Source organism: Dama dama, chromosome X, assembly GCF_033118175.1.
Source record: "Dama dama isolate Ldn47 chromosome X, ASM3311817v1, whole genome shotgun sequence".
NCBI classification, from domain to species: domain Eukaryota; kingdom Metazoa; phylum Chordata; class Mammalia; order Artiodactyla; family Cervidae; genus Dama; species Dama dama.
Window position 1 is genome coordinate 117,342,917 of NC_083714.1, and position 24,994 is coordinate 117,367,910.

The window sequence follows — 24,994 nt, forward strand, 5'->3', positions numbered from 1 at the left end:
AGAGGAGCCTGGTGGGCTACAGTCCTTAGGGTCGCAAAGAGTCGGACACAACTGAAGTGACTCACACACACACAAATTTAAAAATAGCCTATTACTATCATTTCCTTCTATATATTTCATCCTTTAATATTTCTCTTGTTTCCTGGGTACTTGGCCCATTCCTAAGATAATGCTAATCAAAATTGAAGTTGGATGCCGCAATAAGTTCTGAAACATCTTATTTCAACTAGCAAAAGTAAAGTATCACAGAGGATGTAGGACATATCCTTCCACATTATAAATTCATCAGAGCCTTTATTTTCTTTGGGCTATTATTTTCCATCTTTTCTAAAACACTGCTATTTTAAAATCTTTCACTCATTTTGTTCCGCTCACTACATTCTTTCTCAACTTCCTCTCCACTTTCTCTTCCTCGTGTAAAGTGCTTCTGTAGGAAATTGATAATCAGTCTTTCAGCTTCAAACTCTTTAACACTTGGAGCTGGCTGCTAAGAGAAAGTGACCAGATTCCTGTGATCCTTGTGAGCTTCTCTGATCAGAGAAAATCAACTATGTTTTGAAAGATATGCAGGTTACTGGAGAAAATGAATTACGCTGGTAAGATTAAGAGACAGACTAAAGGAAGTCTATGTGTTGTGCTGTGCTTAGTCTAAGAAGCCATTAAAAAGACAATGTTTTGCATAATGGTTAGCATGTGTTATTCTCTGAAGACTAATTAGCTCTATTGAAAATGGGGGGAGGGAGTGTCATTCTAATGAAGCAGGAAGAGTTATACATATTAACTGCATGCATTTAAACATGTAATACAATAGCTCTTGATTGCAACTGGGAGAAAGCCTCCATCAATAACTTTATGAACCAAACCACTATGCATCGGAGGAAAGATGATAAGGTAAGAACCCCAGGTGAAATAAACCACTCCTGTCTAATGGTGTTTATAGCAAGACTCAGCAAACTTTTTCTGTTAATTACCAGACAGTAACTATTTAGGCTTTGTGAACCATACAACTTACAACTATTTAACCTGCCCTTGTAGCATGAAAGCAGCTATAGACAATAGGCAACAAATAAGAGCGGCTACATTCAATAAAAGTTTACTTAAAACAAACACAAAACAAGTGGCAGACGATCTGGGAAAGAACTGAGTAATGAGGAAAAGCAAACCGGACATCTAGAAAGTGTCCTTAGCGCGCACAGGTATATCTTGGCATTCAGCTTCTGTGCTCTGCATGGGAAGCTCTCCAAGGCCTCCGTCAATTAAGCATTTTGTTTCCAATTTGAAAATTCAACTCAACCTTCACGGTCTGGCTCTTACGTTGCCATCTTGGCAGACCTTTCTATCTGGCCAGAGGTTCTTTCCCCCCCCCCCCCCATTTATTTATATTAGTTGGAGGCTAATTACAATACTGTAGTGGTTTTTGCCATACATCGATATGAATCAGCCATGGATTTACAACTCCTAAACCCCCTCCCACCTCCCTCCCCATCCCACCCCTCTGGGTCATCCTAGTGCACCAGCCCTGAGCACCTGTCTCATGCATCAAACCTGGACTGGCGATCTGTTTCACAATTGATAATATACATGTTTCAGTGCTATTCTCTCAGATCATCCCACCCTCGCCTTCTCCCACAGAGTCCAAACGTCTGTTCTATACATCTGTGTCTCTTTTTCTGGAGGTTCTATATCACCTTGTTACAGATCTTGTTTTAAGACATTTGGCATTCTTCTTGAACCCTATCTGTTTGTGTGTATGTCTGACGCTTCCGTAACGCATTAAAAAATTTCTTACCCAGCACAGCGTTGGAGAGAAAGAGGCGGCGTCCCAGGTTCATCCCCCGGGGCTGCTCCAGGCCAGGGTACCGGGCCGGGCGGCGCGGGCTGGGTCCGCTCACCGCCCGGGGCTCATGGCCAGAGCTGGGGCGCATCCACTGCCCACGCAGCCGCGGCCAGCGGGACCCAAGCCGCCAAGGTCCGGGAGCGGCCCCGGTACCCCGCCGGCAGCGCGGCCCCAGGTGGCGACCTGGCTGCGGCGGCCGCACGCGTCCCCGCCGCGCCAGCAGGAGGCGCTGTAGGAGCCCATCCCGAACTACCAGCACCTGTGCCGAGACTTGTCCTCCTGCACTCCGCGGGTGACGGCGAGCCTCCTGACGCCAGCCTCGACCCCCCACGCCTCACTGTGCCCCTGATGCACGGTGCCCATGCCCGGCAGTTGCAGGGCGCCTTCCACACCAGCCTCTCAAGAGCGGGCCTGGAAGGATGCATGCCTCGGCTAGTCCTCAGACTCTAGGGCCTGCTTTCCCCCTTCCGCCTCGCCTCACAGGAGTGCAAGACCTGGGCCTCTTGGTGGCAAAACTGCGGCCACCACCTCTCTCCTGGCACTGGGTCGGAACCAGGCTGCAGCTTCTGCACATGGCACTGGACTTCCACTTCCCCCACATGTGTGCGCCCAAGCTTGGCCAACCATCCTCAGCTCTTGGGATGGGGAAGACGGCCTGGTTCCCACGGCAGTTTCGCCATTTGCCGCTACCAGCAGCCGCTGGCTCAGAGGCTTCCCGCCTCTGGTCCCTGGGGTTCCACTGCCCTAGACACGGGCTCCAGGCTCATTCCTGGATCCACCCTTGTGAGAGAGGGTCAAAGCTCCGTGCTGGATATTTAAGTTTAGGGGTCAACCTCCTGGGCACATAGATACATACTCTCTCAGGAAAAAAAAAAAATCCATAAGAGCAGTAACTATGTTTTGCACTTCTTTACTTTCTCTACAGTTGGTTGGTTTTTATTTTGGCACATGAAAGGCACGTAAGAAATAATTATGAATATTGTACAGGTACCGATACAAAAGTATTCATAACTAGGCCACAAAAGAGATTAAATTTCTAAACACTGGTGCAACAAATGTAGGCTTTTATCCTCTGCATGGCTTTTTAAGCCATTTAAAATAGTTTAAGTCAACCTTAAACTATTTAAAGCATGTGAAAGCATAGAATGATAATCTTACCTGCATACATCCTTCATCAATCTTGCCCTTTTGAGGATCAATTTTAAAATGTGCAGTTTTTTTAAAGTGGTACATCAGAGGAAGGGATTTGGATCGATTTTGCATAACACAATGAATCTCTGAATGTCCACCCATGAAACAAGGTGCAAACGTAAGAACCCTTCCAGGATCAAACTGAAGTAAGACTGGAAGTCCTGAGCCTGTCAGGGCTAATTCCACTTTCTGAAATGAGTCACCTGTAAAAGCAGTAATAGTTTGTTAATATTAAAAATGTTTTGGGAACCCAGAATATATTTGCTCAGTCCAAATAGTGTCATCTGAAAGACTTGATGAGCCATGGGTATCTAATTCAATCTTTCATTCAACAAAGTTTCTGAATGCCTTCTCTGTGTCGGTATTTTTCTAGGCCTTGGGGGTACAATAGTGAATAAAACAGGCGATGTCCTTGCTCTCATGGATTTTACATTCTAGTGAGGTGACACTGACAACAAAATAAATAGGTAAAGTAAGGTGAAACAGAGTACAATGTCTTGGGGCTGCTCATTTATATGGGGAACTCCAAAAAGAACGGATAGGGAGACATGAGCAAAGATATAAAGGACCCTGGAAGAAAATCATGGGAAAAAAAATTTTTTAAGTGTATTCTAAATACAGAAAACAGCAAATACAAAGACTCTAACATAGGAATGACTTGGCATGCTCAAAAAAAACAACCCTCAGGAGTGAAGTATGGCTGCAGAAGAGTAGTAGAAGAATGGTAAGAAATGATCCGACATAAGATATACTTTCGACAGTAGAGATAACAAACGTTGCTGACTGATTGCAGTAGAATCAGAGATTGAACACAATAAATGATGATGCTAAGGTTTTTGGCATAAGCAACTGAAGTGATGGAATGAAGTGATGGAAGAAATGAAGTCATTTCTTGAGGCAGGAAAGACTTCAGGAGGGACAGGCTATGGGGAAACCAATAGTTCTTTTTGGACATGTTAAGTGTGAGACATCTGGTAGAAATCCAAGTGGAAATGTCTTATTAGGTCACTTATTGTAGTTGTCAACTTAGAGTGAAGGTAGAGGAGGAAGGATTGGGGTTTTCAGGGGAGAAGAGAAGCTGGGTGAATACTAATCTCAGATCAGGAGAAAGTGAATGAGTGGAGGAATGTAGCAGGAATGGCAAAGGCCAGGACTCAGTTGGGATTAATGGTTTTGTGTTCTTCACTGGCCCAATTAGCTTCTGAGGTGCAGCCCTGGAGTAGGCTGAGAGTTGAATTGAATCAGATTAGAGGTTTTCCACTCAGTCACAGTGGGAGTTGAGCCAAGAGATTTACATATACTTGGGGGAAAGTGATTAAAATTATGAACAATGGAATATAAGCTGAGAAACAATGTAAACATGAAGTTTTGGAGATACGGTACTAGAAAAGAAGGTAGTATGAAATGAGGGCTCTGATTGAGTGAAAGAATAGTTTTGCAGAGAAAGTATTACAACTAGAATCCCCAAAATAGGGTTTATATTTCTTCACTCATGCTGTTACTAGCCAATCCAAGATTCTAAGGCAAACCTAGCATCTCTATCTCTAGCCACTGAAAATTAGATTAACTTGAAAGCCTAGAATAAATGTTCTGTCTCTGATCAGCAGACAGAGCTCAGTATCACCAACTATGGCATACATAGTAACAGAGCAATCAATTTCTGCCCTAGGAATACTGTTCATCTCTGCTCAATGACATCACTCATACCAACACTCAAATCTTCTAGACTCTTATCTTGCCATGGTCATCTTTCTGGATTTCATCTCTCCTCTGCCTATATTTTTATTTTCTCTTTGATCTTTCTTGCTAAACTGAACTTCAATTCCATTTTCCTCACTCCAACTCATCCAACATTACCTGAAATGTACAGAGTCCACTGCATTTTTACATGTGACCTACAAAGCACATGCACTTATGAATATCCTATAACAAAATACGGCATCCTATTTATTGATACTAGAACTCTAGGTCTTATTCTTTAACTGTTACTTTATGTAGATCCTAAGAGAGCTAAAGGTTTGGTAAAGATGAAATAGATCATTTGTTTCCATATTAATCTCTAAGAGAAAATCTAGGCTTACAAAGAAAAGAAACAAGGTTGTTTTTTGTTTTTATTTTATTCCTTTAACTCTACATCACCATGTTTATCTACTGTCATCTTAAAATAATTAAGTCATTTAACTTAAATTGGAAAATTATTATATAAATGATTCTGAGGTTGACTTTTCTCAATGTTCCACAGAAGACATGTTAAGGTCTCTTGAATGTTTCCATTTTCATTCTCATCAATAATTATACATTTCATTAAATTGCCTCTACATATATTGCTGTCCAAAGTTTTACAGAATTTAAACAGCTACATATTTGATGATAATGTTCACTTCACACTTACTTTTGATGATTTGATTATCATCTCTCAAAAATCCATCTTTAGTTCCTACAGACTCAAATCTCAAGAAAACAGCATAGTCTTGCCTATGTGTAGGATCATTCTTTTGACCATCAATGATTAACCTGTGAGAAAATTACAATCAATTATCTCTAAAGCAAAGATGACACACTTTATTAATCTCTCAAAAGGGAATATCAACCCCAATACCTAAATCTACACAGATGAAATTCAGCAATAAAAAGATAACTGTGATCCATTTTCCAAAATTACCACACGATACTGAGACTTGCAAAAGAAGGCCACACTCATAGATGTGAAGTCAAAACAGCTGAGTTCATGATGATATTTGCAAGATAAGTGGGATTTAAATACACTAAGCTGTCAAACTCTTGCCTCCAATGCCACGTTCTGTGTAAAGGATTTTCTTTCCAGGCAAACTTCATTGCTAGCTAAGGTCTCTGTTCAATTCTCTATAGTAGTCCTTCCTACACCCAGGTGTAACTGCGAATCTCTGGTACATATTTATGTCCTCCCATGGACTAAGCATATATTTCTAGCCACATTCTTGTTAGAGGAGAAAAGGAAATTTGGAGAATAGGATTTGGTAACAGCCAAATCTTGGCAAAGGAGAAAAGCAAAGGAAAGAGGAGAAGAAAGGAAGTAGGACGAAAGACACAGATGGGTTATATCACAGGCTTGTGCCCTCACAAACTTTACTTGCCTTACCTAGAGCTCAGCTTTTTAGCAATGGATACTCAAATATATACACAAAAGGTTGGTGTGAAATATTACATAGGGATTCAAATAGCATATCGAGAACACCTTTAAGACTACAAATCATATTTATTTCTGAGTTCATGCTAGACTCTCAAATAAAATGAACATACTGCCGTGCAAAGAACATTTAGAATTTCAAAGATTGTGTATTAAACAGAATCTTACAGATTCACCAAAGAAATTTCCCGCATGAAGGGATGATTAATAAGGCAATTACAGATTGTACAAATAGAACAATTACTTGATTTATTACCCTCCTTAAATTAAACCACAACTCAGTCTTCATCAAGACAATTGGTATCACCAGGTGACCCGGTTGCCACAGAGAGAAATACATTAAACACTGCCTTCTTAAAAGGTCAACATACTGACAATTGGATCAGTTATTGTCATACACTACAACCTCTCAAGTGTACCTGAAATTGCTACTGCATATTTAAAACAGCATCACCAATTATATTTTCAAACTAAATAACCAAACCAAGCACAGGGTAGACTACACATTGGCAAAAGTCCTAAACATTTATATGAATTTCTGCAACCAAGTGTGGTTGACCCCAGCAGCTACTAAAGGCCTAATATTTCTGATATTCAGTCTAAGTATTTGGCCCTGGCAGGAGCACCGCATCCTCTTTGAAGGCATCTATAACAAACTCCATGCCCCTAGCCACTGCGTGACTATTTCTGGAAGGACAATAAGGTCTTGGTCGAACAGACTGGTCTGTGGCCACAATTCAAAGCAACCCCAAACTTTCACCATCTCATTTCCACTAGGTCTGGAGAGATTTTTAATTTAAAATAAAGTGTTTAGAAGCATTTTTAAATATTGAAAATAATGTTAACCGTGTTAGAAGTATTTAGAACCATAATAAGAAAAATCCAATCTGTGCCTTCTGCCAAGTTGCACTATTAAAATCAATCTGATGAATGTACCATTAATATACTTTCCATTGATCAGTAACACCATAATGAAATTAATTTTTGCTTACTTTGGGCTGAAACAAAACGTAATTAAAATCTTTTGATAAGGTAGTAACCTCCCTTCATTAGGAACACAGGAGATAATTGTGGTAATATCTATGCTCTTTATTTTCCTTAAGTAGGCGAGATTATTTAAAGCAACATCTGTTCTTTGTTTAATATTTGTACCCTGTAATATAAAATCAGAAATAAAAGAATATTAAGGCAAATATACAAAAAGTATTTTAAAATGCAATCATAAAATAATTATTGAAATTCCAGAGGCTAGATATAGAGAGAATGTATGTCTTTAAAGTAACATACATAAATTTGATCAAGGCACCTCATAAAACTTTCAACTATTGAAAAATTGATGAGAACATAAACTCCCATAATTAGCCACTAAGACATATTAATACCCATCTAGTTTATTTCAGATATAGATTACTATCAAGGTCAGCTTGATCTACTAACTTTTTGAGGTCACCCTTGGAAACATGTGAAATGAAATCATATCTTCATGTTAAAACATTTTTAGAGTAATTAAATAGCTTGTTGGTTATTAGTAAGTTCAAAACAATCTGTTTCAAAACATAATACCTGATCTTCCTCTGTTCCATTATTTACTTACCAATTCTTCTCCAACGGAATCATCTTGCATTATGGCTACCCAATTTATAGGTTCTGGGCTATTATTGTACAGAAGTGCACGTTCAATCTTTGACGTTCCAAAGAAAACAGAACCAAAGCTTATGCATTCCAACTTTCTATCATTATTTATGTTTAACAATTCAATAATCTGCTCAACCACACAGGCTCTGATATTCAAGAATATGTCTGGACGATCTTGCAAACTCACTCTACAAGATAATGAATTATACATATATGTTTTAATTAGAATTCTATACACTTTTTCTCCTAAATATTTATATAAGCAGAAATTTTATAAAATCACATTATAATTAAAATTTGAAGACCTAAGAGAAGTTCCTTTCACGTTATGTGACAGAGACTGTTATGTCCTTCTGTCTGTCTGAACCTGCATAGTAGAATGGCATATGTGCAATCTAATTTATTGTCTCTGGGAAACAACAAAGATGGAAAATAACTGCATGAATTGACCTAGAAAAAAATTATTGATATTTCCATATCACCAATTATTCTGTAAATACTAGAGTTAGATAAGAAGATTTATATGGCCACCTCTAGTTCTAGAATTCTGAGATTCTTTTCTAATCATCCCATTTCCCCAAGTCCACTCAACAACTTCATCTTCATCCTAATAACCCAATTCTCTATGAAGCAAAGTATCTCGGCAAAACTCCACTTACTTGCTGAAATGAATATCCCCCCTCAAAAAACTTCATTTTTCAGACTAATCTGAATTTACTGTTGAAGCTTCCTTTACATTTATCCCTCTCTGGCATAAATGCAATCCTTTTGAATCTTGCCCCGTCAGATAGCACAAATCAATGACCAAACCACAGCCATCACCAAAGTCCTTAACTTACACTCTATCTCTGTCACACTGGGCATGGTTGATACCATCTCTTTACACATCTCCCCTCACTTAGCTTTCTTGACACCATACTTTCATGATTTTCCTTCAACTTATTTAGACTCTACCTTCTTATTTTCCTAAGACTTGGGTATTTTGTAAATTCCATGAATAATGCTGTTTCTCTCCTACTTTTTTATACTCTACTTTCTCAAAGTTATTTTTAACACTTCATGCTTCATCTACAACTTATGAACTGACAACTCTCAAAGCAATACATCTAGACCGAAATTTTTTATGGGACTCAATACAAGTAAATCTAATAGGCTCCAAAGGATTCTGCAAAGCAAATCAATTCCAACGTTACAAAACTGGAGTCAAGATCTTCTCCCACAGACCTGAACCTCCTCTTACTTTGCCTGTCTATAACCAGTTACTAAATCTAGTCAAATCTACCTCCATAACATACCTCCATTCTGCACATTTCTTTCCATACTCCTAATATATACCATAGCTGAAGCCTTCATTATTTCTCTTCTGCCTTACTATTATAGTTTCTAGTCAGGCTATCCACTCCACATCTATACTTCTTGATTTTGTACACTGGTATTAACGTGAGCTTTTTAAAATGAAAAGTAATTAAGTAATCCTAAAACTTTCCTGAGATTCCACAGCCTTTACAATAAAACCTAAGCTTGAATCAGGGCTCACAACTGTTTCTCAAACATTTTTTTTTTTTTAACTGTGGCCTTCAGTGAGAAATACATTTTACACTGCAATGCAAAATACACACACACACGCACACACCCATGAAACAAGTTTTACAAAATGCCATTTGAACTTAGTATGTGAGATGCATTCTGATGTTTTCTATTTCATTGTTTTAATACTAGTGGTGACTCATTATACTGACTGCATATCCTGCTAATGAACTGAGAAGTATAGCAAAAAAAAAAAAAAAAAAAAAAACCACCACCACCACCAACAACAAAAAAAACTTTCCTATAAGGTCCTTAACTGGACCCTGTACCATTCTGTTCTTCTGGTTTCATCACTCCTCACCTCCGTCTCTTTGCCTCAGATCTCAGGATTGTAACACTGTATTAACCTCTAGCAAGTTATCTTCTACTTGCTCTGTCTGAAATCATTCCTCTAACCTACTCCCATCACCAATATCCACCTCTCCTACACACACACACTCAGTTCAAATCACACCACTGCTCTTTGCTGGCCAATTTCTACTCAACAACAGGTGTTTCGTTCAACTACTACCTCCTTAATGGAGCTCTTTCTTGATCCATTCCCTCATCCCCACAAAGTTCAAACTAGGAGCTCCTATTAGGTGTACCCATATGCCATTCTCCAGTTCTTCCCATTTTTTCAGTCTCTAGTACTTGGCAAACAGTAGATACTCAATGAATGAATGCTGACTCCAAGAACAAAGAAGCTAACATACATTCAAAGACAAAAGGCACATACGAAAAGAGAAACAGGAAACTATCAAACACTACACTAGAATTAAGAACCACAGTATATACTCACTTTGCCAATTCGTTTACAACTATGGGCTGGTCTGCACAAAAATCCACTTTAATAACCATTGATGACTTGGGCTTCACAACACCACTGGTTGGAAAAATGACAATGGGTAGTTGGCCCTGGTATTCTGTTTTAAAGATACCTAAGGAGAATGAGAGCAGATGGTTTACATTTGGAGCCTTATAATGTTAACATTCACTCACTTAGTAGGGGACAGACACACATTACAGAATATATGGTCTACTGTGGACCAAGAATCATAGCTTTGATTGTAAGTCCAGTCTCTAGGGTCATCCAATAAATTTGAGCCTAGTGTTAAGACTCAACCCTCACCAATAGCTAAAATATACTGTCTGCTTACTGTGCTCAGACACTCAACCTGAAGCAGAGTCACCCAGGTTAGTCAAGTTCCTGCTAATCTGCATAAAAGCGTTAGTCCAACTCTTTGCAACCCCATGGTCTACAGACTGCCAGGGTCCCCTGTCCATGGAGTTCTCTAGGCAAGAATATTGCTTTCTTAAGCTACAGAATCATGGCACGGTTCCTTCCACATCAATAGTTGACTACTACAGCTAATAACTAATAGAGCTGGGATTTTCACCTGGATGTTTCTGACCACTGGGCTTATAACCACCACTACTACTCATTACGGAGTTAATGTAGTTCACAGAGGAAAAGGGTGAAAGGAATGAATTTCTAGAATAAAAAAGCATATGAGAAGGGGCGCACAAAAATTTCTTATTCTGAAAGCAGAAATGGTCCATAGTTTATGGTAATGTCAGGTGCCTATATTAGAGCATGCAGTCTATAGCAGATACTATCTCCTTTCCATCTCTGTAGTCCTGGCACCCCATACAGTGCCTAGTGCCAAGCAGGGCTCAAAATGTCCAACAAATGGGAAGCAGCCAGTCATGAGTGTCTTTGATATCACTATACAATATTAACACAAATGAGCATGCTGTCCACATAAACAACTTTGAAGATTCCTAATTTACCAGTTTTAAATCACATTTGATGACATTCTCCAAAATTATTCATTTAACTTAGGAGAATGAAAATATTAGCATAATAAAAGTACTGAAAATATAAAAAGATAATAAAACTTAAAATCCAGAAACGACCTGATGAAAAAAGGTCAACAAACTCACAGTAACAAAATGTGTTAATCCAATCATTTTTAGAGACATGGTAATGATATAAATATTTATTTTTTTCTATCATAACATAAAGCAAAAATCTGTAAAATTATATCCATTACAAATAAACAAGTATTACTGACTCAGTTCTCCAAGAAAATAAAACTAAGTTCAGCTTAGGCTGAGTCTAAAGTCAATGGTGCAAAAGCTTATCCAGGAACAACCCCTAAGAAAAGAACATTGTTGAACCTTTTAAATATATTAGAATAGTGAGTACACAAACATTACTCTGTCTTATGTAACTTTAATGCCATCAGTAATAATGAAATATTTGACTTTTTTTTTTTTTTAATGTTAACACAGGAGCAAGGACATCATCCTAGGAGAAGGATGTCATTGAAGGAAAGATGTTACAGATAGAATTTTTGTCATCAAATTTTTATTTTTTTAAGATATGAAATTGGCCAATGTGTGGAGAATGAACTACAAGCAGATAAGAAGAGACTCCAGAGAAATAATTTAGGTTGTTATAACCATAAGGCAAAAAAAGATGATGACCTGTTGTAAAAAAAAAAAAAAGTGACAATGGGACAAAAGAAAAATAGGATTACTGACATGATAAGGATGTGGATAGACATGATTTAATAATTGACTCAGGAAGTGGGTAGAGGGTGAAAAGGAGGGAGATGTCAAGGATTTTGCCAAATTTTTGACTTGGCCATCCACATGGTGGTGACATTCAATGAAAAACAGAAAAGAAGAACTTTGGGAGAGAAGTTGAGTAGTTTAGTTTTAGATGTGTTAAGTCTGAAAAACCTGAAATAAATGCAAAGTCTTGTATAGACATCAGTTAAGTAACAGGAATGGGAGTGATTGCCCAGGGAGAGCAGAGTGACTGAGAAAACATGAGGGTTCATGACAAATGCCAAGGAACACTCACTTCTAACGTACCGAGAAAAGGAACAGCAGTCCACAAGAAAATTAAGGAAGATGGAAAAAAAGAATAATTCTAACATCAACAGTATTTATTGAACATGTAATATATGTCAGAGAGTATGTTAAGCATTTTATTAATCATCACCACAATTATACGAGGATGGTATTATGTTTATCCCTAATGTATAAGTGAGGCAATGAATATTTGAGAAGTATAAATTGCTTGCCCAGGGCCTCCCAGCCAGTTAATACTGTAACCAAGATTTGGACTCTGGAAGACCTCACTCCAGGTCAAATCAAAGAAATGAATGCTCACTAAATGCCTAGTATATGCCCAACACTGTGTCACACATGAAAAGTATGTTGAGATTTCATGGCATTGATTTCCAAGAAAACAAACAAACAAAAAATACACTGAGAATAAGTAGTGTGTGCTTCTCTGGCTAAGAAAGGATTCTTAGGACCACTTCTGGGTCTGATTCAATTTAGCAAATTTCCTGCTTTAGAGATGACGATAGGCTTTTCTAGACAGTGATGTCGAGAGATGATGCTGATGATCAGGGAAAGAGAGGCAGCGGGCATTAAGAGCAAGAGAAAGGTCATATATTTGGGGTAAAATAAACCTAAAGGAGTCCTAAGGTAGCCATTGAAATCCAGAAATGGTATGTAAAGATCACTCTATGGACTTTTAAGACTATTCCACATAATAACATGGTAGTAGAAAAAGTACCTAAAGAATCAAGAGGGGAAGAGGGAAATGTTTGCAATTCAAAAAATGCTGTTTTTTTTTTCAATCTTCAATGATTAAAAACTAAGAAACAATAAAAACATAAAAGAGGAAATGGAGTTTACCAGAGCACAAAACACTAATATTAGAAACATCTTAAAGACTAAACCATGCTTTTTCAAAGTGAGAAGATAAGCACTACTTGGTAAGTTAGGCAAACATTCTTACAAGGGGCAATACAACAAAATGTACTTGACAACATTCAGCTAAATCCATGGATAGTTACTCCATAATAGATTATTAAGGAGAGGCAATGGCACCCCACTCCAGTACTCTTGCCTGGAAAATCCCATGGGCAGAGGAGCCTGGTAGGCTGCAGTCCAAGGGGTCGCTAAGAGTCCAACATGACTGAGCGACTTCACTTTCACTTTTCACTTTCATGCATTGGAGAAGGAAATGGCAACCCACTCCAGTGTTCTTGCCTGGAGAATCCCAGGGATGGGGGAGCCTGGTGGGCTGCCATCTATGGGGTCACACAAAGTCGGACACGACTGAAGTGACTTAGCAGCAGCAGCAGCAGCAATAGATTATTAAAATAAAACATCATGAAGTTGTTACATAGATAAACTCTAGCATCTATGTCAGTGAGAGTACCACAGAGAAAACACAGCTACACAAATCATGAGCTTGCTGAGTGTGGCTTTTTAATGTTCTCTTAAGTATACATAAGGGCTTTGCTGATGGTTCAAATAGTAAAGAATCTGCCTGCAATGCAGGACACCCAGGTTCAATCCCTGGGTCAGGAAGATCCTCTGGAGAAGGGAATGACAACCCACTCCAGTATTCTTACCTGAAGAATTCCATGGACAGAGGAGCCTGTCTGGCTATAGTCTAAGGGGTCACAAAGAGTAGGACATGACTGAGCAACTAACGCTTTCACTGAGTATTTGTAAACACTTAATCTTTGATTCTAAAACTATAAAATATTTGTCACATAAAGTCCTTTTGTAAAATTTTATTAAAATCATCTTTGGTTGCTGAATCTATTTTCTGCTTAAGTGTTTTTCTTCATGAAAATACATAATTCTCATGAATATTTATATATTGTGCTTATGGGTAATGAGGACTTTATGACACTTTATGGGCACTTGCTACTGTGAATATAAAACATACTATCAGTTTTGATAAGGGTAGAAAAAAATATTCAACTCCAAAAATGAGGGACAAAGGCAGCAGAAAGAAAATGTGTTTCACTGATAACAATTTGTTTCAGCTTGCAAGGTAAAGGCAATTAACATTTCATAATATTCAATTATAATTTACAAATAATAGTATTAACTACAATACCATGCACACATACTAAAAGTTAACGTGAATTACTCTTCCTAAAATGTATGGACTCAGGTCCATATGTGTACTTTTATTAAATAAAGTAATATTAAACATTCAATTAAAATTCAAATGTATGTTTTTTACTTATAGAGAGTTTTTATATGTAATAAAATGTACAATTTGGTAAGATTTTAGAATAAAATCTAGAATTTAGAATCAATTTAGAATAAATTTAAAATAAAGAGGGGATATGATCAAAGCATTAAAGAATTTGTAATGGACAACAGTTATGAGAAATTTTGGAAAGTAAAATAATACAAATAAAATTCTATCAATGACATATCACTGCTCCATAATCAGGTCTAAAGGACTATTTAGACCAGAGTAACTCACCATAAAAGAGTTCAGCCTTAACACTGGAGTCAGGCACAAATGGGCCTAATATTCCACAATCTCACAGAATTCAGAAATTCAAACATTTAAAAAACAAAGTATGGTAAGTGAAATAAGTAACATTCAGTCAGGAACAATTATCAGTTTTACCTGTTTATATCCCAGGAAGAAATCAGTAAAGTATCAGACTTCCTTTGTCTTAATAATTTCCACTGTTCATTCAAGCAGCCCCAGAGAATGCCCTCACTTAGTGTAAGACAGGTTTAGATATAAGACCTGTTTCATGTACCCAAAAAGCAATCTCAAGAGAGAAATGTCCTGCCTGTCTGGAGCTTGTCCTCATCTCAGCTTGAGAAAAATGTTAGCCTTATCATCCCAGATGCTGACCATTCAATCAAGAGAATGAAAGGCTAAGTGATTGGATACCTACCATATATCAATGAAGACACAGGCACATGTGTGCACGCACACACACACCCCTAGGCCTTTATGCAAACTGTTAGGTCCCAGTAAGAATCTCTAGAAATAATCTCATGGAGAAGAGAGAAGCACTTTTTCTTTCAACAAAATGTTAGTAAGAGCCTGTAAGGGATCAGTATGTGAATTCAAAGTTGCATATGATAGAGAAAAAGAACAAATCTTTGCTGAGTACTTGTGATAAGTCAAGTACCATATTACAGCCTTCGGTACATACATAATTAACCACAATATATTTTATTAGTCAGTTTATAAATGAGGAATCTGAAATTCAATGTTCTTAAAGATACTCATCCCAGATCACACAGCTTGGAAGGCACTGTGCCCTGATTCTATTTCTGGAAAGCTCTAAGGACTGTGTCACTTCTATGACACCACTCTATGTCTATCCTCAAGGAGGTCATCAGTCATCTGAGTCAAGTTATATTAATAAGAATCATAAGGATGTAGATTCATCTTTCCTGATATTGCCTATCAGTTTCTAAAACAGTAATCCTACTTAAGGACCTTCAGTTTTTAACTTTTTCAAATGACAGACCTAATTTTTGAGGGGCAGGGTGAACCAGAGAATACATTAATTGCACAAGAAAGATTGAAGGCAGGAGGATAAGGGGATGACAGAGCATGAGATGGTTGGATGGCATCACCAACTCAATGGACATGAGTTTGAGCAAACTCCAGGAGATAGTGGACAGGGAAGCCTGGCGTGCTGCAGTCCGTGGGGTCACAAAGAGTCAGACATTACTGAGTGAAAGAACAATAACAATATATTTCAAACATTACCGATTTTCTTCCAAAAGTGTAAGTTAATTTATAGAAGAGAAAGTATTTACCTGGCACACTGCCATGGTTAATGATACTAATCTCTTTACAATACACTTTACTGCAGGCAACCAAAGTCCCAAAATTAACTTCGGGCTCAATTTCCAATTGACATGATGGAATCAACCTAGAAGAGGAGAAAAGAGGACCATATGATGAATTTTAACAACTATAACCTCATAGTTAAATCCACAGGGACTTTTATCTTAACTCCTTAAAAGAGATTTCAAGTTTCCTTACAGGTCTACTGGTGGGACATTTGTCAGTAAACAAAATTGTGAAATGAAGACACAAAAAAAGATAATGAGAGACATTTTAAATTAAAAAATCAGATTTTGTGCATAAATACATGGAATACCCTCCCAAGTACTCACCTTGAAAGGTTACCCGTGTATCTCAATTTTTTTGCAGCTCAAAACATACTTGGAACTCTATTCTGAAATCTCCACCTAAACCATATATTCTTTTGCCCACCCTCCGCAGAAGGGGCGGGGGCATACATACACCATATGTTCTTTTGCCCCCTCCCTCAAAAGGGTACCAGTTATCTTAACAAAGTAAGTCATTTGGATGATGCCATTTCTGACGAAATAAAAGAAGGTGGGATACTATAAAATATCACTTGGAGACTAAGAAAAGGTCTAAGAACAAAAGGATACAATTGATTTTTCATGTGCATATCTATAGCACATGTTTTCATAAGCATTTTAAAAATCCATTCTAATCCTATATACATGTCTCATAAGGATATATATATATACATATATGCTTTTAATCTGGATACTAATTTAGTTTATAAGGCATCATTAAGAATATTATCCTGTTTGATATTAACAAATTTTCTGAAAGATAGGTAAATACTATGGCTCCTATGCTACAGATGAAAAACAAAAGACTTAAACAGCCTAGATTATTTATCCAAGGAATTATCTAGATATAACATTGAGGAACTTAACCTTGAATCCATTTTGCTAGATTTCATGTACATTACCGTAGAAACCTAACAATGATGACAATATCAATAATAAATGTAGTAATAACAGATCTTTACTGAATCTTTAGGTTATATGCCAGACACACGAATTAATTCACTCCACTTAGGATACAACCTCCAAAATATAAACATATACATGCATATATATATACAATCATATATACATACAAACATACCAAAATTCACAAATAAAAATACCTGAAGAAAACATTCACAAATACTGTGTTACTCATTGATGTCTGGGCCTTCTTTCTGGGATCTGTGTTTATACATGTTTTTGTATTATTGGATAGGTACAGACATTCCAGAGATCAGCCAGGACTGTCCTGTTTATGCTGCATATTCTAAGAAACACCCATGTTCTTCTCATAAAGAGACTGTAATTTTGTGACAGAAAAAGATCAATGACCTTGTACATCTCTTTACAATATGCTTATGTGTATATACACAATTGTGTTAATAAAGAGCTTATAAGATCTAAAAGAAGAATAATAATGCAAACAATATAAGATGAAAAGCTGAATATTTTTTCAAAGTTTTTCTCTAGCTAGGTGTGGAAAAGAATCTTAATAATTTCTTGAAAATCTTTCACACATACACATACATATAAATGTAGATACATGCATACACATATATATGGTTTAAGGAGTAAGGGTGTGGTGATATGGTAATATTTAATAGTTTCTCTGGCTTTCCTACTGGTTTGTCTTCCTCTTGTATAAAAAAATTCTCTGGTCCATATGCACCACAACATGTCAAGACATTTGACCTCTGAGGACGAAAAGAATCAAGCCACCTATCAGGAGAAGTGCCTCTTGACTCCAAATGCTCTCTGCAAAATGAGTTACCAGTTGAACCTTATCTAAGGGTCACACTTGAAGGAAATTCTGGAGAAGGGAATGAATGACCAACACACTAATACCAAGTACCAGTTATCTCCAAACTTGGAAATGCTCTCAAAGCTAAATAAATACCTTCCTTTTTCTTTTTTTAAAATAAATACCTTCCAATGGTGCAAAGGAATAGCTTATTCCTTGCCTAAAATGTGTCAACTGTTTGATTCCTATGCAAAATGGGATGCTGTGCTAAAGCAGAATTTCTCAACATGGAGAACCCAAATAATTGCACATCTAAATTTAGTTCATGAAAATGATTAAAAAAAAAAAAGAAAACACAAGGGAAACTATTAAAAGGCTTATATCTAATACTAATATTAATATTTCAATATTAATTCTGCTGGTGGTGGGCAAATAGGAACAAAAAAATAATACCTATAGAATCATATTTTGCTGTAAAAAGAAGGATTGTGCAAGTATATATATTAAAAATATCTAAAAATTTTATAATAGCTTTAACAGGTAATTTTATAATGAACAGAACAATACTTTTTTCAATGTAAAATGAAAAGCACAATGTCTTGGTCAAATAAATTATTTGTATTAAAATTAATCTCCAAATCAGTTATTTAATTCTATATTATATTCATTACACTAGTCCATATTCTTTAGCCAATCTCAGAAGAGCACTGTTTTGATTTTCTTGAAGCCAAACGTCTGCATTATTTAAAATTCTGTGAAGCAAATACAGCAATAATTTAAAATTAAATTAAAATGTGACTATGGGGTAACAATAATCCATTTAGGAATATATACAACATAAGAATAGAAAGAATGCTGGTTATCAGAGGCTGGAAAGTAGGAGAATTAGGGAGATTTTGTTTAAAGGTACAATTTGGGAACTAGTAGATAAATATGTTCCAGAGAGCTAACATACAATATAATGATCACAGGCAACAATAATATATTATAAATTTCAATGCTGCTAACAGACAAGATCTTAATTGTTGGCCACCACAGGAAAGAAATGATGACCAAGTAAATGTGATACAAGTGTCAGCCAACCCTATGATGGTAATATGTTACAATGTATAAATGTATCATATCAACATGTACACCATCAACTTATACAGTGCTATATTACTATGTCAATTGCGTTTCAATTTTTTTTAAGTAAAATAGGATTAGAAGGAATAATCATTTAAGAAGTATAGTAGCAAGTAAGTCAAGAGAATAAAGTGGCCCACAGAAGCAATAATGATTAACTGTGTCTAATGCTGCTGAGAAATCAAGTAAAAGACAAAGGAGGTACCAACAGACTGGCAATATGCAAGAGCTACTTCACTGGAAAGCTGGGGACGATAGCCAGATGGATTTTGTTGGAATGAGAATGAAAAGTATGATAGTGGAGACAGTAAAAATAGCATTTTAAAAATAAATCTTGCAATCAAAAGGTACAGAAAATATGGCAGAAATAAAATAGGATGTGAGTTCAAGGGAAATAAAAGAATACAAGCAATTGTCGAATATCTCTAAGTGATTTTAATAAAAAACAGAAAGCTAGTCTTTCATTTGTTTTGAACACTACAATTTGCTAAAAAATCTGTTCTTGAAGTTCAGTTTAAGGATACTGTAAATACAAAAAGCCCTATTAGAGAAAATAGAAAATATTACTATGACTCTTATTTTCATCTGAAAGATGCTCAAAATGTTAACCTTAATTATGAAGAATACATACCCAATTAGAGGGATCTCTATTGTTTTATTTCCTACTGAAATAAGAAGTTGGTCACACATGTCTTCATTCTTATCAGGATGATATTCCACCACAGCTGTTGTCTGAAGGCCAGAAGCAAGTGCTTTATCCACACTGGTCAAAATCAGTTTGAACTTCAATGGAAGAAAAAAAAAAAAAAAACTTACACATCTTAACTCCTAATAAGAAAATAATATGAGCAGCTGTAGTAAGGAGTGCACATTATTTCAAGAGATATATTAATACACAGGCAATATTCCTGCCCTAATGATTCTACATGCTTCAGATATACTTTTAATGGTAAATGAACTGAAACTGAAAATGCAGTCAGTCGAGAAATATGTAAATATTCAAGGGCTCCTTTAGAAGTATGAGGTACTAAAAAACAGGAAAAAAAAAAAGGGAAGAGAGCTGTGCTGAGTTGCTCGGTCATGTCTGATTCTTTGTGACCCCATGCACTGGAGCCCACCAGGCTCCTCTGTTCATGGGGATTCTCCAGGCAAGAATACTGGAGTGGTTTGCCATGCCCTTCTCCAGGGGATCTTTGCAACCCAGGGATCCAACCCAGGTCCCCCACATCGCAGGCAGATTCTTTACCATCTGAGCCACTCAACATACACCTTTAGAAGTATGAGGTACTAAAATACAGGAAAAGGCAAGAGTAATCTAATAAAAATATTATTCACTCTAAATACATATATAATATACATGTACAAGCACACATCATTCATAAATACATATAGCATTTTATATACTTTCTGCATGAGGACTTGGACTTCAGAACGTGGAGGAAATATAAAAAGGAATAGACCGAGGAAAAAGAACTTTTGTTCTTGAAAAACATTTGCTAGACTCCAGGAAGACCTGAAGAGGGAAAGAGAAGAACTTCTATGTATTAAGTACTTCTGGTAGGTCAAGCATTCGACAACTATTAGCTCACTTAATATACTTCTACAGCCCTGTAAGGCTGATATTAAGGCTCCCAGTGTAGAGATGAGAAACTGTAGGTTTCAAGAGTGCCTGTAGGTTCAAGAGTGTCAATGAGGACTTAAAACATACATCTATCTGACTCTAAAACTTAAGCTCTTTCTCCACAACTAGAAACTCCTGAATATATAATCTCTTAAAAGAAGCATCTTATATATCCCTTGAAAATTACATAATGTTTAAGTCAGGGATTAATCAGTTGTCATATGAGTGATGCAGACCTAAGTATCATGAAAATCCATGAAAAACCATGATAACTGTGTGCTAGGAATGAGCACACTCAACGCAGGTTTAGAGGATGGATGTATAGGGTAGAGAAGAAGCAAGAAAGATGCTCCCTGTGGAGGCAGAAATATCTCAGGCACATGCAGAGAAAAGAATAAGCAAAATAAACTTTCAGCAGTCAGCTAATAAGCTAGTCTCGCTGGGCAAAGAGCTTCAGTGAGTAACAATGGAGGTCAAGCTGAAATTAACTTTTCAGGGCTTTTAATACCAGACTGAGTACAAGCAGCGCTTTCCAGCAATGAGGGTAAGAGAGTACTGGAAAGATGTGTTGATACAATTGGTCTGAAAGTGTCATCCTTCCAGCAAAAAATGACTCTGAGACCTCATAACTACCACAGCCCAACTTTCAACCCTCAATTACTAAAAAAGAACAACGGATAAATATAGGTCTTTGGGTGCCAAAAGTCCACATCGCAGGTTTGATCATCCTCCTTTAAAAAAGAAGGGCAAGGAGTGATTCAGCAGCACATACCCAAACTACAAGTTTCTTAGCACTCTTGGTGGTCTGCAAAGGTGTCAAAGGCACCAACCCTAGTCTTAGGAACTTATGATGTGACCAATGAGGTGAAAGTAACATTTACCAGACACAAGTCCAAACTCTAATGAATGTCTGCATATGCAATTACTATCCAGTAGGGGAGAAAGAGACATGACTGAAGCAACTTAGCATGCATGCATGCCTTGGAGAAGGAAATGGCAGCCCACTCCAGTGTTCTTGCCTGGAGAATCCCAGGGATGGAGGAGCCTGGTGGGCTGCCGTCTATGGGGTCACACAGAGTCGGACACGACTGAAGTGACTTAGCAGCAGCAGCGGGGAGAAAGAATTTGGAGATAAGAGAAGATTTGTTTGAGAAAAATGAAAACTCACTTTTGACGCTCGGAGATGGACAGGATTTGGAAGGCAGTGATTCTTACAGGAGGGGAGAATGAAAACATGGGTCAAAAGAAAAGGAAGCCTGAACCAACATGGGTAAAAGCACAATTGCAAGAAAGACTGGCCTGACAGAACCAGAGGCCACATGAGTCAGCAGAACACTGAAGACAGGACTGGGTCTTAGTTTTCTAACAGCAACCCACAGTAGGTGGCATACATCACTGCATATGGCAAATAGTAGGGAATGCAGGACCTTGGAAAACAAGGTGGAAAAGAAGCACTGACGTGTGTTAAGAGAATTGTTTCCTAAGTAACTACAATAGTGACGACAGCAATGCTCTTTACATAGCACCCTGTTTTTTTTCTTGTTTCCTCCAAGACAGTTAATATATTGTTTACTAATCTATCTCTTCCTTAAGTCCCTTTACACCTATGAAAGACCAGGAGTACACATCATGATCTTGCAACAAATATAAGTTCACACTGATATCGAGCTCATAGCTTTGGCCTCTAACTAGTAAACCTGTCTGGCCATTCTCTTGCTAATGTCAAGACCTGTGTTCTACACAAAAATCACACTAAAATGAAATATATTATTTTTCTTCTGACTGCATAAGAACAACTCATACAAATGTCTCCTAGACATCCATAAAATAGTGTTTGCCCACATCTGGGATTTACTGCCAACTTGACTTTTAAAAGAAAATATATTCAGATGTACATTCAATTGTTTAATACATCTGTAGTGAACTAGTGAAATAATAAATGATTTCTCTAATTTTATAGTGTTTGTAGCAATCAGATACTTCCTGATTTAAAGGGTTAGGCTCTGTATGATTTTATTACAAAATAAACACATTACTACTGTCAAAACATGTAAATACAAAAATCCATAAAGAATGATTCCATTTATATGAAACCCAAGAACTGACTATTAATCTGGTTCATTACAAGTTAGTATAGTGGTCACCTACCTCCATGGGGTGATTACTCCAGGTACTACAGAGAAACTCTGTAGTGTTGGAAGTATTCTATGATTTGATCTAAGTGGTAGCTACATGGAGATAAATGCATATTAAAAATCCATCAAGCTTTACTTCAAGTTTCTGTGCACTTTAGGGTAGGTAAACAGTACATCAGTTTTTTAAGTGTAAAAAGTAGAGCATAAGACTGGCCTGACTGAACCATAGGCCACACGAGTCAACAAAACACTGAAGACAGGGCTGTGGATTCATTTTCTAATAGCAACCTACAGTAGTTAGAAACATATGTAATCTTAAGTGAACCTTTCCGTATCTGCATAGAGAAGTCCAGCTGCATTCAGTATCATTATTAGGACTATTTCACGAGAAAATGCAGTTATGCATCACTTCCACATCAAAAATTATTTTCACCTGTCCTATATCAAGTCTCCCTGAGAACATGTGATCATAATAAACTAATATCCATTCGTTCACACAGAAAGTCTAAAATAACAGTGACAGAGATGAAGTTCTGTCAACTTTTAAATCAAAAGAAAGGTGAAAAGATAGGGATAGCCTCTTAGAACATTAATTTTGCTGATTATTCAACTTGTACTAACTCCCTCATTAGTTTTGTTTTGGTCTCTGCCGTCTCATCAGGGATCAAACCTGTGACCCCTGCAGGAGAAGCATGGAGTCTTAACTACTGGACCATCTGGGAAGTCCCCTCCCTCATTAGTTTCTAAGTTTTTTGAGGGCAGAACTGTCTCCATTTTACATGGCTCACACCTACTTTCTATTTTGTAGCAGGTGCTAAACAAATGTTTGTTACAGTATGAAATAATAAACCTTCCTGCTATCCTACAGTAGCTGGAGTAATCAGGCACTTTATGACCCAAAGGGGAGTTAATAGAGAATAAGTTGTCATAATTCTACATTATGAAGCATAGCTTCTTGGCTGCTAAGAGGAGAGACACATAAAATCCTCTTCCCTTTTTCCCCCAAACTCCAAATGAAGGAACTGGGAGATTCCAGATCAACTTTTCTCTCCTGTCTCCCAGCCGCAAGCAAAAAGGAAAAAAAAAATAAACAAACAAAAAGGCCAGCCCACCAAATCACCGCTTCACAGGAAGCTCAATTCTGCCCGCACCCTATTACTCCCCAGGCCCTGCTCTGAACACCCCTGGGTGTGTTACCTGTGGCTTGACAGGCTCCTGAAAACGGATTTTCTGGTTGCTTCGGCCGAGATTGTGTACGGTAACTGGGAGGCGGTAGACCCTCCCTGCCAGCGCGTCCAGAAATTTCACTTCCGACGGGGTCACTCGCATCTGTATGTCTTTCTTTGGGGTCTCCAAGTCCCGGACCACGAGGGAGCTCTTCTCGGCCTCCATGGCCGTGCTCTCTGTAGCCCGCAAACCGTCGCGGACTTGACCACGGACCAGCGTGGACGCCGTCGCTAGGCAACCGCCCGACGCCACGCGCTCGCCTCCAGCCCAGCCGGCTTTGGCGCCGCCCAAGCTGCGCGAGCTGGCAACCTCACAGATTCTGGAGAAAGTACTCGGTATCCCAGGTGTCATCAGAGTAACTGTAAAACGTGCTTTGGTCACCCAAATCCCAGCCTGGCAGGATTTTAAGAGGCCGCTGGCGGGGTGGGCATTTTCCTAGACCTTTCTGAAGATTAAGTTTAAAGAGCAGTGAAAGTATGTGCCCAAGTACGCAGCAAGATGTAACAGAAACGGAGGAATGCAATGGAAACAGAGCCAGATCCCCCTGACTCCGGCTCAGTTGCCTTTAGGCTAGTGTTTCTAAAAATCTACTAGCAATCCTCTGGGTTTTTGTTAAAATTCATAATCTGTTTTCAGTAGATCTGGGGCAGGGCCTGACAGTCCCAGGTGATTCCAACGGTGCAGGTTCAAGGACCACACACTGAAGAGAGGCTATAAAAATTTTAGGTCCTCTAGGTGTAAGTTTCTTCATTTGTGAAAGAAGGCGCTGCTCAGAAGATTCAGATCAAACATCTTCATGTTAGATGAGCACCTTTCCAACAGGTCTAAATTCACACTGCCCAATCCATAATCTCTCCTCATCTTGCATCTGCTGTGGTAGTCCTTGGTTTCAAAACATTAGGTGAATGCTATTTCCCTGCCTCAATTGCCTCTGATAACTTCACAACAGTTTCTTCCACAGACCTTTATTAATTTGCAGCCAAGCAGTGCAGAAATGGCTCCCCCCTCCACCCCCTTGTTTTAAAAACTATATAGAATTTCCCACTCACATAAAAAT

At 37.8% G+C, this 24,994-nt stretch overlaps 1 protein-coding gene across 1 annotated transcript in view; it reads right to left on the bottom strand.

Moving 5' to 3' along the window:
- Positions 1-24,039, bottom strand: part of LOC133052282 (cilia- and flagella-associated protein 47-like) — a 53,099-nt gene extending 29,060 nt beyond the window's left edge. The window contains exons 1-8 of the mRNA XM_061137085.1: positions 23,908-24,039; positions 19,586-19,737; positions 16,029-16,144; positions 10,198-10,336; positions 7,789-8,017; positions 7,187-7,347; positions 5,421-5,542; positions 2,996-3,231 (exon numbers count right to left, since the gene is read on the bottom strand). Coding sequence (XP_060993068.1) covers positions 2,996-3,231; positions 5,421-5,542; positions 7,187-7,347; positions 7,789-8,017; positions 10,198-10,336; positions 16,029-16,144; positions 19,586-19,737; positions 23,908-24,039 — 1,287 coding nt within the window. The remainder of the gene's footprint in view (positions 1-2,995; positions 3,232-5,420; positions 5,543-7,186; positions 7,348-7,788; positions 8,018-10,197; positions 10,337-16,028; positions 16,145-19,585; positions 19,738-23,907) is intronic.
- Between the last annotated feature and the right edge of the window lie 955 nt (positions 24,040-24,994).